At 25.6% G+C, this 12,829-nt stretch overlaps 1 protein-coding gene across 1 annotated transcript; it reads left to right on the top strand.

The window, feature by feature from the left end:
• Window positions 1–528: 528 nt before the first annotated feature.
• Window positions 529–1,294, top strand: LOC120069665 (agamous-like MADS-box protein AGL80). The gene is made up of 2 exons (XM_039021447.1): window positions 529–777; window positions 869–1,294. The coding sequence occupies exons 1-2, from the start codon at window positions 529–531 to the stop codon at window positions 1,292–1,294; spliced, it is 675 nt and encodes a 224-aa protein (XP_038877375.1).
• The last annotated feature ends 11,535 nt before the right edge of the window (window positions 1,295–12,829 follow it).

Raw genomic sequence — 12,829 nt, 5'->3', positions numbered from 1 at the left:
TATTTTGAAAAAATAAGAAATTAAAGTTATATTTGAAATATTACTGATTTTTAATTTAATTATTCGAAAATGGGTGCCTATTTTATTTTTTTTAGTAATGAAATATGTTGTAAAGTTTTTTTTAGGTTTGATTTTTTCTTTTTTTTTTTTTAGATTTTGATATTATGTTTAAATATGTTGTCTAATCTCTCTCTTCAAGCTTAAAGTCCATTAGAATTTTACTTTATGTTTTCAAATATTTTAATTTATATATGTTTCTTTTTTAATCCCCTATTTCTCCTTTCTCCTCTTTTGATTACAATTAAATGACACATTTATGATAGTAATAAATAATAATAAAAAGAATACTAAAAGGGTTATTGGATGTTATGAATAATATAATAATGAGAATATCAATGTGATCACTACTCATTTAACCTACCAAAATCATACCCTGATCAGATATGATATTCAAATCTATATAAATTGACAACAAAATGAAAATCGAAAATTGAACCCAAAAAAAAAAGAAAAAAAAGAAAAAAAATTATGACGAGAAAGAAAGTGAAACTTGCTTACATTGCAAATGCCTCTGCAAGAAAGGCAACATACAAGAAGAGGAAGAGAGGGCTTATGAAGAAAATTAGTGAATTGAGCACTCTTTGTGCGATTGAGGCATGTGCAATCATCTTTAGTCCTTATGAATCTGAGCCTGAGGTCTGGCCTTCTCCGACTGGAGTCCAACGCGTTCTCTCACGATTCAAGAAGATGCCTAAGATAGAACAGAGCAAGAATATGGTAAATAGTTTGGATACATTTACGAAGGGTTGTTGTTACATTATTATTGCAACTTAACTTCTAAAAGAAATAGGGGTATCTTTTGAAACAGGTGAATCATGAGAAGTTTCTACGACAAAAGATTGCAAAGGCAAATGACCAGTTGAAGAAGATGAGAAAGGACAACCGAAAGAAAGAGGTCATGCGACTCATGTTTCAAAGCCTAACCGCTGAAAAAGAATTGCATGACCTCAACGTACTTGATTTGAATGACCTCGTTTGGCTCATTGATCAGAGTCTTGAAGACATTGCTACACGCATTGACTCTCTTAAAAAACGTTCGATGCAGCTTCAGCCTCGATCTCAACCTCAGTCTTTGTGTCAAGCATCGGAGAACCAGTCGGAAACAGTGGCGTGGATGATGGAGCTTGTGAGCCCAGGATCAAATGGGCTTTTTGGGGATGATATGTTTTTGCCTTCTGGGGATCAAACTTATAACTATAGTAATGCAATGTTCTTCCAATGCCTTTTTCCTTAGATTTCACTTCTCCATTTTTCTTTTTTAATTTCTGAAATTTCTTTTTCTATTCTCATCATCATAAATATCAATTTCCTTCAGTTTTCCTCTTCTTTTTCCATGTCATTTTTGTTTCAACTTGTCCAAACAAATTTTCTTTTTATCTCTGGTTTCCTACAAGCTAATATTAATCTTTATAAAAATCGAATATTGTTTCCTTTTAAACATTGTATGCATATAAAGAATCTTTAAAAATATAGTATGTGACATATAGGAAGGGTTTTGGTGAGAATAATTTAATTTTATGATTTTTATCTTTATGATTGGGATAAGATGTAAAGTATCAAAAGAAAGATATATATATATATATATATAATCAAATTAACCTTTCGAAAACCACCAAAATCATGTAAAACAATATATTTAAAAATCATAGGTTGAAATCACATGCAATTGTCCAATTACAATTTATCACGCAAGAACTTCTTCATATATATATATATATATATATAAAGTTATTCCACGATATGATTAGGATGGGTTGTAAACAAATAGGTGCATCTAAGTCTTTATTCTTTTCGTATAAATTTAATTATTTGTAGAAATCTAATCCATACTACAAGTTAGTGCATTATTAGCCTCTAAAAAGTAAAACCGACGTACGTATTAGAACAAAATAAGACATCAAGAAAAAGAGGAATAGACAAAAATTTTGTTCTATTTTATATGATATATTACAGCTAGAATGGGACACATTTGATTAGAAAAATAATTTGTACTTCATACAGCAAATAAGATATTTATCTTTTTTATATGATATACTGTAAGATGAAACACATTTTATAAAATAAAAATAAAAATGTGTACTTCATACGTACATCATATATTTTATGATCAAAAGAATATTTTTGGTCTCTGAAGTTTCATAGAAGTAATGATTTATATTTTGAACGTTAGTTTACTTCAATTGATCCACTTATATTTATCGTAGAGCTATATACTTATATTCGTATAGATATTAATTTATTTTTTAAATTACAAAGATTGAATTAAAAGTTGATACTTGATTTTGATTTCATTTTTGGTACTAAACGTGTTTATAAAAAAAAATGTAGTATTGAACCATTATAAATCTCAAAAAGTATATATAATCAGTAAATTGTTACAAATTAAAGATTAAATTGTTAATGAAAAAAAATGTTTAACCTATATTTTATCTATTTTAGTGGCAAATTGATTGGTAACTGATAATTAGTGTTAGCATTTAGTGGCAATATTTCCAGAGTAATTGAGATATTATTGCATTTACATTCTCACAGTTTTCCAGGTAATTTGTTCTTACCGTTTTAATTAGTTTAAATCATTTAGTGTATTTCCATGTTTTAATTTTAATTTTTCCTTTGATTGGATTGATGTTGATTTAACAATATTTATATATCCTAAGATACATGACAATTGTTTCCATTACATGAATCCAACATATTTAGAATCTGTTTGATAAACTATTCAGATTTTGTTTTATGTTTTATGTTTTTAGATTCACTAAATTCAGCGAATGTGTGTTTTGTTGAGATTCTGTTTTCAAAAATTGTTTTCAGATTCGATTCAAATATTGCAAATTCTGAAAACAAATTTTTTTATGATTTCAGTGGATATAGATTTTGAATTTAATATTTTAAAATGCAAAATTATATTAAAATCGATAAAAACAATAACACAATTATACTATGTCATGGTATAAACTCAATTATATTTGTTGAATTTAAAATATGTAATATATTATATGATATTACAAAATAATAATTATATAAAAACTTTAACATAAAGCAAGTTAATAAACTAATTAGTAATGGTTTATATTCAATCTAGTATTTAGTGAGTAACTAAATATATTTTGAATCATATTTTAAAAATTTGTTTAAATTGGAATTTGATTTATAAATTTGTTATCAAACACATATCTGATAACATGAAATACAACTTTCATTGAATCCGTTGTTTACAAATTTCTACTTTTAGATTGTATACCAAACAACCCTGATATAATCTCATTCCCTTCTTCTTCTTAGGGTAATATAATCCAAAAATATTGTTTTATTTTATCTCTTAAACATTCACGGGGCATTTAGTAGTAGCAAAATGAAACATATACATTTAATCTATGACTTGCTTCGTTATTTTTTTAAATTATTATTTATTATTAACATATATAAAATATAAATGTGATATGCATCCTTTACGGAAGGATTTGTAATTAATATAGAAGATGGTTTGTCCAAAGTTAAAATAAAAGAAGAAGAAAAGAAGATGCATGAAGTTTCAAGTAAAATATATATAAAAAGTACTACGGTGACACTTATCTTTGTGTATTCTATCAAATTATTCGATCATATGTCAAATTCTTCTTTTTTAAAAAAATATTTTAATGATTTTTATGTGAGTGACAAGAGTGAGATGCATAAAGATGGATGTTATTCGAGATACACCTAAATATTACTGATATAAATAATTTTATCCATGTCCAGTTACATGATGGCTCAAATGATTTGTAAAGGAATTTAGGTATCATGTTGAGATGAACAGGTGGAGAATAATAATAGTTTTCCTAACTTTAATTTCCTCCATTATATGATATCCAATGAACATATGAGATTTAATTTAAAGGGAATATTTTTAAAATTAAATCACAAAAAATATCCTCAACTATGTATTTCACTTTTAAAAAATGGATCTAGAACAAGGTTACAGTGACTTGGACAAATAATCGTCATACCATTCTAGGTCACAATCATATCATTTTAGATTTAAGGGTAGTTTTAAAATATTTAGAAAATGTAAAAAACGATATTGCTACTTTAAAAAGTATAATATATTTGTGAAATAAATGATGTACATGGTAGGAAAGAGAAAGGTAAATGGTATTTTTTTCAATAATTTATCCAATATACTTTTATTATTTTTTATACAAAATAGAAAAATATATCCCTCTCTGAGTAAGTAGGAACTTTTCCTTTTTCCTATTTATTTTCAATTGTATTGAATGTAAAATTTTCCATAGGAAAGGACCATGGAAACATGTCCTGAATGGGGTTGAGATTCGGGTTCTAAACAAGAAGATCAACTTTTTGTTCATCTCAATTTTGAAGATGAGAATAGATAGAGGATATATATCCCCTGACCAATGTAAAGACACCTTACCTATGAGACGATTTTCAAAGACGATCACAAAGCCCTACATGAATCTCACGTTATGAATCAATGACAACATGTACAGATTACATTGATATATGTCTTTCTCCTATTTACTATAAATACTTTATCAAATTCATCCTAATATCAACTTATACAAGCACCTTCCATGGAGGGACGATTCAAATGCCGCCATCTGACCCCATGAATCTCACAATGTGAATCAATGATAGAGACTACAATATCTCGACGTACACATATGCCCCTTTTCACTAGGTATTTTGAAATATAATTTTCTGTTACTTAGATAAATTAAGCTAATCTCATTTATCTAAGTTTCTCATCTATCCTTTGATAACCCTTGTGTTAGATTGATTTGAATGTGAAGTACCAACTTTATTAAGCACTTACATTCACATGATGATGATATGCAACCTGATTGTTATTGTTAAGAATACAAGCAAAGTCCCACGTCGATTGAATAAGACTATGATCATGGGTTTATAAGGGAGGTCAACTATCTCCAATGGTATGTAGCCTTTTCGGTGATATCAAAAACAAAGCCACGAGGGATATGCATAAAGTGGATAATATCATACTATTTTAAGCACATGCTAAAACACATGGTTGGGGAATTGTCTCATTCTAGTGAGAAACATTTGATCACCTACCTTTCATGTTCGAAATTACTTGAGTATCATAACAATAGAAATAATTTATAGGATTCATTTTTTAAATTATTTGATTCATATGGTAAAAATAGAATGGATAATTGATTGTGTATTGTTACATAATAATATGTTTATATATTTCATTATTATGTCAATTTCTCTCGTGTGTTTTGTCCTTTGATTTTCATGGACGAGAGTGGTTATTGTAGCCGATTCAATAAACCTACAATTTTAGAATTGACCAAATAGAAAGATCACATAATCTCACAACACAGAATCCATTCTATTCCATATAGAATATGTAAATAAGTAGTCCACAAGATAAAAATTCTGAGGGGATCAGAGAAGAAAAGACCCTACTCCAACTTGTCTACATATACATCTTAATGGATGCTGTAAGAATAAGTTAGAACGTATTTGGTAAAGAATTTGAAAATATAAATTCGAAAACAAAGGATTCAATGTATGGAAACAAGATCGTACTTCATATTTTCACATACATGTCTGGTAGCAAATTTAGAAATTGGATTTTAATTTAAACAATTGTTTAAAATGTGTTTGATACTATATATTTATAACTCATAAACTAGTTGTAGTCATCCACTAATATTTAGTTGATAATAAACTATTATGAATTTATTTATATGATTTTATGTTTAAGAAAATTTATATGATTATTATTTTGTAATATTATATAATTTATTATGCATTGCATACTACCTATTATATTTTAAAAAAACATGAATTGAGTTTATAACATGACATTGTATTTCTAAATGTTTTTATCTCAATCTAATATAATTCTGTATTTTAAAATTTAAAATTCAACATTCAAATACAACGAAAACATAAAAATGTTGTTTTCTGCATTTGTACGGTCAGAATCACAAAATTCAAAAACAAATTTTCAAAAATAGAATCCTCGTTATCAGCCAAACACATATTTATTGAACTTAATGAATATAAAAGCATAAAACAAAATAAGAATTCTCTACCAAATAGGTCCTTTATTCTCTCATCCCTGAAGTTCTTACTACAACAAAAAGTCTCTTATTGACTTAGATATTGGGGGCGTTTTAACAAGTACCACACTGATGCTCAAATTCTCTTTGCTGTGTTAAGTTTTAATAAAAATTCCTATTCATTTTGTATTTTTTTCTCTATTATTATTATTTTTATAATAAAGGCTTCTTTGGCAAAAAATATGCATTCCAAAAAATAAGAAATAAAAAAAATCTTTTCAGAAAATGAGTGTTTCTTAAAAAATAAACATTGATTATTTTTCCTTAAAATCATCCTTTTATTTGGTGCTTCTATTGAGAAGATTCAAACAGATTTTCTTCTTTGAGACCTTTTTCCTTGAGTTGTGTTTGTCTTTTCTCTATCTTTATTATTATTTCTCTTACTTTCGTTGATGTGTTTGTATTTTGTTTATGAGATGACCTTTGGGATACACCTTTGCCAAAAAAGCAATCATCCTTAGATATACTTAAATAAAAAATTTAATTTCATCAGATTTATTTTCCTTAAAAAAGTAATGAAATTTTCTTAAGGTTTTTCTTCCCTACTTGTTTTAAATAAATAAACTAAATCATAGTGAATTTTATACTAATCTTTTCGTTACAAATAACTAATCTACTTTTTATATAATAAAACTTGTCTGTGATGAAAATTACGATTTGAAGAAGGATTCCATAATATTTCTAAGATGATTTAGAAGACCAAATTAATTTCAAATTAATTTTTTATTGGCCTTTAGTCTCTCGTAATCATTGTTCATTATTTATTCTAAAAGTGATGAATAAAATATTTGATATTTAAAAATTAACATAAAAATCATCTTTTTTTTTTTTTAAAGACTATTTTCTTTAAAATGATACAAGAAAAAAAAATTGTCATGCAATTTTCCTTATGGATTTACGACGTGGAGCGAACAAAATTTACTTTTTTCATGCTAATTTAAGGAACGTGTCTTTTTTTTTTTTTTTTTTTAATGTTGGGAAAGGAGTTTTATTATGATAATTTTAAAATATCACGTGTTTTATTAATCACTATTAAAATAAACAATTATCCATAAGTATGAGTGATTGAAGTCTATTATAAAATTCTAAAATAAATTTATCAGTTGAAGAGTATTAGAGAATCAATCTCTTAAACAATAATTTCCATCGTAGGAAAATTTTATTATAAAATAATATATATTTATGAAAGAAAAATACTTAGGATTTATCAAGAGCTACGTTTATCTTTGTGCATCCTACCTAAGTGTCCAATCACACCAAGTCACTTGACAAAATTTCCTTTTTTCAAAAATGACATTTTAAAACTTTTTTCTTTGTGATTGAAGGGGATATTTAGAGATGGATATAGCCTGAGTTGAACTCAAGTATTCTCGTGGAAATCAATTGCAAAAACCTTTCTTTTTCACTTTTGAAGAAAAAATTATTTATGAAATCAACTTTAATTTAGTTTATTTATTTTAAAAATATATGAAATGAAAACTTTTAAAACGATATTCATAATTTATTTATTTTTTGGTTTTACGAAAAAGAATTTTTCATGAAATAAGTTATTTTGGGAGGTTGTAATTGAAAAACAAAAGTTAATATAATAATGATAGAAAAATCAAAACTTTTATTTTGTCAAAATAAATCCTTCTATGAAAATATGTTTCATTTAAAAAGATTTTTAGAAGAGAAACATCTTTATTAAAATACGATTATTATTTTTTACATTAAAGAAACTTTTTAAAATCAAATCTCATTCTTCTAGAGAAATAATAACAAGAAAACATCCATTTGCAAGGAGACTTCAACCCTTTACTACAACAATTGTCCTATCCTACTTATTTATCTATATATGGGGACATACGGGAGAATCTTTACTTTGCTATATTGTCCTCAATTTGTTATTCCAAACATTTCCTTCAGATCACAGCAAAGGAATCGTAAAGATGGCGAAACATTACATTGGTCTTTTTTTGTATTGTCAACACTTCCTGAAAAATTGTCAAAATTGAATAGTTTGTGAAATCTCTAATCTAAATCCAAATCCAAATTTTATTTCTTTGTTTCTCTAGGTAGAGGCTAACTTCCAAATTTATGTCCCCATTATTATTGTATATATTATTCTATCTACAAGCATTACAAATTCTTCTAATTCTCACTTCTAAATTCATCATTAGTGATGTTTTAGTTCAATCTATCATTGTAAATCTAGATAGTCTTTTTTTGTTGAGTTCTAAAAATTAGTAAGTTAAAATTTTCAAATTCATTTCCAAATTATTATTGTATACAGGTATTATAGATTTTTCCCACTCTCAATTCCAAATCTATCGTTGTAGATATTTTAATTTAATCCATCATTACAGATTTAGTCCATCTTTTTTGTTGGTTTCTAAAAATTAGTAAGTTCAATTTTTCAAACTTATTTTCCTATTATTATTGTATATATAGTTCTTTCGTCGAGCATTATTTGATTGATTTTTTAAACTTAATGTTTGATTTACTTGCTCAAATGACCATTTTCATTAACATACAATTTTTTCTATTTCTTGTTAGATAAATTTTAAATTCATATTTTTTTTTTTGTATTTACATGTTAAAAACAAAAGGAGGTTTTGTATTTTAAGAAAAAATAAATTAAGATATTTAAAATATGAAGGTCGTTTTTCCTCTATGGAGTTGTTTATATTTTTCTTCTTGAAAATTCTTAACTGAAAAATCTGTTAAAATCATATATCAATAAACTCAATAAGTAACTTTGAGTAATAAAACAAAAAATTAAAACAATAATAGAAGGTTTTATGATTCATAATCTTTTTCAAAATTATGATTTGGGATCCTAGTGATAAGAGAACAACATTTAATTTTACCTATCAAATTTTGAGAAAAATTCACAAAAATTATCCATATAATCAAAGGAAAAAAGAGTAAGGAAGAACCATAAATTGTGTTCCATGCATATAAGAAATTTTGTTTACGATGAGATTTTTCTTTAATCAAGAAATTGAGATATATACTTCTTATGAAATATATAATTTTTTCATTCTTTTTTTATTCTTTCCAAAAAGTAACCATCAAAGAACTACCCCATAATTAAAGTATTATTTTATGTTATTATGTCACTTTCATACCAATTATATTTCATAAGTTTTATTGTGTATTCTAATTTGATTCATGTCTCTTTTTGTATCTTTATTTCCAGTAATATTTTTATATATTTATTTATTATATTTAAATGTTAAAAGTCCTTGAAGTTTTATGGTTTAGAATAAATAAATTAAAATATGAACATAATTTTATGTTTTGAAATAAACATTTTAATCTAACAATAGTTTTTAGCTTTTTTTTTAATTTTTTTAAAAAAAATTCATATCTTAATCACATACTAAAAAAAAGACTGATCAAAGTCAGGTGTCAAAAAACTAAAAAAAGTAAATACGACTAATAATTAAAAAGATCTTAAAAACATGAGAAGATTTAATTGTCATAATTTTCTTAAAAAATGATTTGATAGATTGGATCTTAATATAATAGGAAAACAACATTCAATTTTGTTTACAAAGAGATTTTTCTTTATTCAATGTAACCGTTGTTAAATATTTATATACTTTTATTTTTTTATTAAATACAGGTATATAATTCTTATGAAATATATATTTTTATCATCTACATTTACATATTTATTTATGGTAAATTAACTTGAAACAATAAATTTATAGTTTAAGAACTTCTTTTTTAATTTTTTAATTTCATGTTAAGCATTTACTAATTAAATCTAATGAATGTTCAATCAAATTTAAATTATATTTTAAAACTTTATGTCATAAAAAATATGCATACGACGTCCAACTAGTTTATTTAAGTCTTTGCAAAATTTTGTTTCTAACATGCCTTGTTCTTAAAGCAACTATTTTAAAATTATGGTTGAAGTCCAAAACATCAATTTTAGGTTCATTCTCTCGCTTTTTTATGTTTGTTTGAATTATTTTTTAGAGATATAGTAGTAGAATTTTTACTTTGGTTAATTTAACGAGTGTTGAGAGACAATAGATCCAGGATATTATTAACGATTTATTGATTGTTGGAGTAAGAAATTAATTATTGTTTTGTTCATGGTCTTAGATGCACATTTTTCTATTATTAGATTGATAATTTTTCTTTTTACACATTCACATGAGAATGATGAGAAAATCTTAGAGATGTGATTAACATGAAGATATGAAAGAGAAGTTTAGAATATTCTGAATATATTTTTTTTCTAAATAAAAATGTATTCTCTATTTTGATAAAACTCAATTTGTAAAAAGGCTAGTTGCATAAATAGAATTTAAGCCCAAAATAATAGAATATGTAGTACAAGGATAAAATAATTGCATATATAGATAAAAAAAAATGGTAATAGACTAAAAAACTCATGCCTAACCACCATTTTTTTCGCTTCTTCCCGGTTTTCTCAGATTAAAAGCTATCACTGATAGCAGCTATCACTGATGACCACTGATAGGTTCTATCAGCTGCTATCGTTGATAGTTTCTATCAATTGCTATCGATGATAGTTGTTATCAGCGATAGCTTTCAATTTTAGAAAAATTAATACAATCTTGAAATATTAACTTTTAATTTGTTATCAATGATTATTAGCTATCATTGATTCATTTTCATCAATTGGAATTAACGTTTAAATATTACTACTTAAGGCTATCAGTGGCTATCAATGTCAGATTTATAAATAGTGATCAACTTTGAAAGAAGACCAACAACTTTGATTACCATAGTAGTTATCGCTAATAATCTTTTATCATGGCTATTACTAATAGCAGCTATCAGTCATTATCACTGATAGACTTTCATCAATTAGAATCAACCTTGAAATATTAACACTTAAGGTTATTAATGATAGATTTCTATGACTTGTTATCACCTTTGAAAGAAACTCGATATATACATATTACTTAAGTTTTATCACCGATATCACTAACATCACTCATATTGTGGCTATCAGTGATAGCTCCTAGTGAATAAGATGCTATCAACGATCTCACTGATATCATGCTATCAGTGATAGTTCTGTATCACTGATAACGTGCTATCAGTGGTAGCTTCTATCACCGATAATGTGTTATCGGATAACTTCTATCATCGATAACATGCTATTAGTATTAGCTCCTATCATTGGTAACATGCTATTAGTAGTAGCTTCTATCAATCATAACCACTGAACACCTTTTTGCACCTTTCTTGTCCTTCCCAAATATTTATAAGTCTCTTTTCTTTTCGATGATAGCTTCTATCACTGATAAACATTCTATTAGTGATAAATTCTAGGCATTCCACTTACATTTTAGTTCGAGATTCAACTTTATTAATTAAATTCACTAAGTTGACTATCAATGATAGATTTCTACAAGTGGCTATTAACTACGAAAATATAATCAAAGATTAAGCTATCAATGATAGAAATTATTAGTGGCTATCACTGATTGACTTTCATTTGCTATTTATATTTATTATTTGTTATAAAAATCAAACTTGATGATTGACTTGTTGGTGTTAAGTCACTTATGAATTGAATACTTTCAAGTCATGCATATGGAACGCAACCTCATAATTCTTGTGAAAAAAAGGGGAAGAAGAAAAAATTCAAATAAAGGAAAGAAAGATTTTAAAAATAAGAGAAAGAGAAGAAGCAAAAACTAAAGAAAAATAAAGAAAATTAAATGGAAAAAAGGAAGTAAAAACTAGAAAAATGAAAGAAAACCTAAAAAAGAAAAAGAAAGAGAAAGACAAGAAACAAAAAAATCGGAGAAAGACAAGAAAATAAAATAATAAAAAAAAGATAAGGGAAGAAGCAAAAATCGGAGAAATGGAAGAAAATAAAAATTAAAAAAAGGAATAAGTAAGAGCTGAAGAAAGAAAATAAAAAAAAGGAATAATCAAAAACTGAAAAAAGAAAAGAAAATTAAAAAAAAAAAAGGAAAAAAAAGAAAGGAAAAAAGAAGGAAATGAAAGAAAATTAAAAAAATAAAGGAAAGAAGCAAAATTCGGATTAAGGAAAGAATAAAATTAAAAAAACAAAAAGGAGAAGAAGCAAAAACTAAGAAATAAAATAAAATGAAAAATGAAAATAGGGAGGGAAGAAGCAAAAATCAAAGAAGAGAAATAAAATAAAAAGACTAAAAAAAAGTTGTACAACAAAATAAGACAAGAGAGGACGAAATTAGAAATTAAAAAAAATTCAAAGATTGACTAGTCAACTAATCCATATTTGCAAATATTTTAAAAATGTAATATATTTTTAGATTTTTTCTCTTATTCTACTATGCATTACAAATATCCTTTGTAAAATTAGGAAATAAGGAGATATGGAAGAAATGTTGAGAATATTCTTACACCAAATTTATTATTTCTAAATCTGAGGATTTTATTTGTGAATATTGAGGAGATTGGGTAGAGGAGGATCAGTTTGAAAAAATTAGGGGAGGGAGATATGGAGAGAATATTAGTATTCGGGAAAAATTGACTTCCTAATTTTAATATCATCTCAATTTTAAAGGTTATATCTTCAATGTCATATTTTATATTTAATTTTTTTTTAATTTAAATTTTTATTGTATTTTTTTAGCAAATCATAAATTTATGACTATAACTAGGTAAGTTAAAATTCTTTGTTAACCCCCCTTGAATTACTAAAT

The sequence above is a fragment of the Benincasa hispida genome, unplaced genomic scaffold, assembly GCF_009727055.1.
Source record: "Benincasa hispida cultivar B227 unplaced genomic scaffold, ASM972705v1 Contig544, whole genome shotgun sequence".
NCBI classification, from domain to species: domain Eukaryota; kingdom Viridiplantae; phylum Streptophyta; class Magnoliopsida; order Cucurbitales; family Cucurbitaceae; genus Benincasa; species Benincasa hispida.
This window is presented reverse-complemented; position numbering and strand designations above follow the sequence as displayed.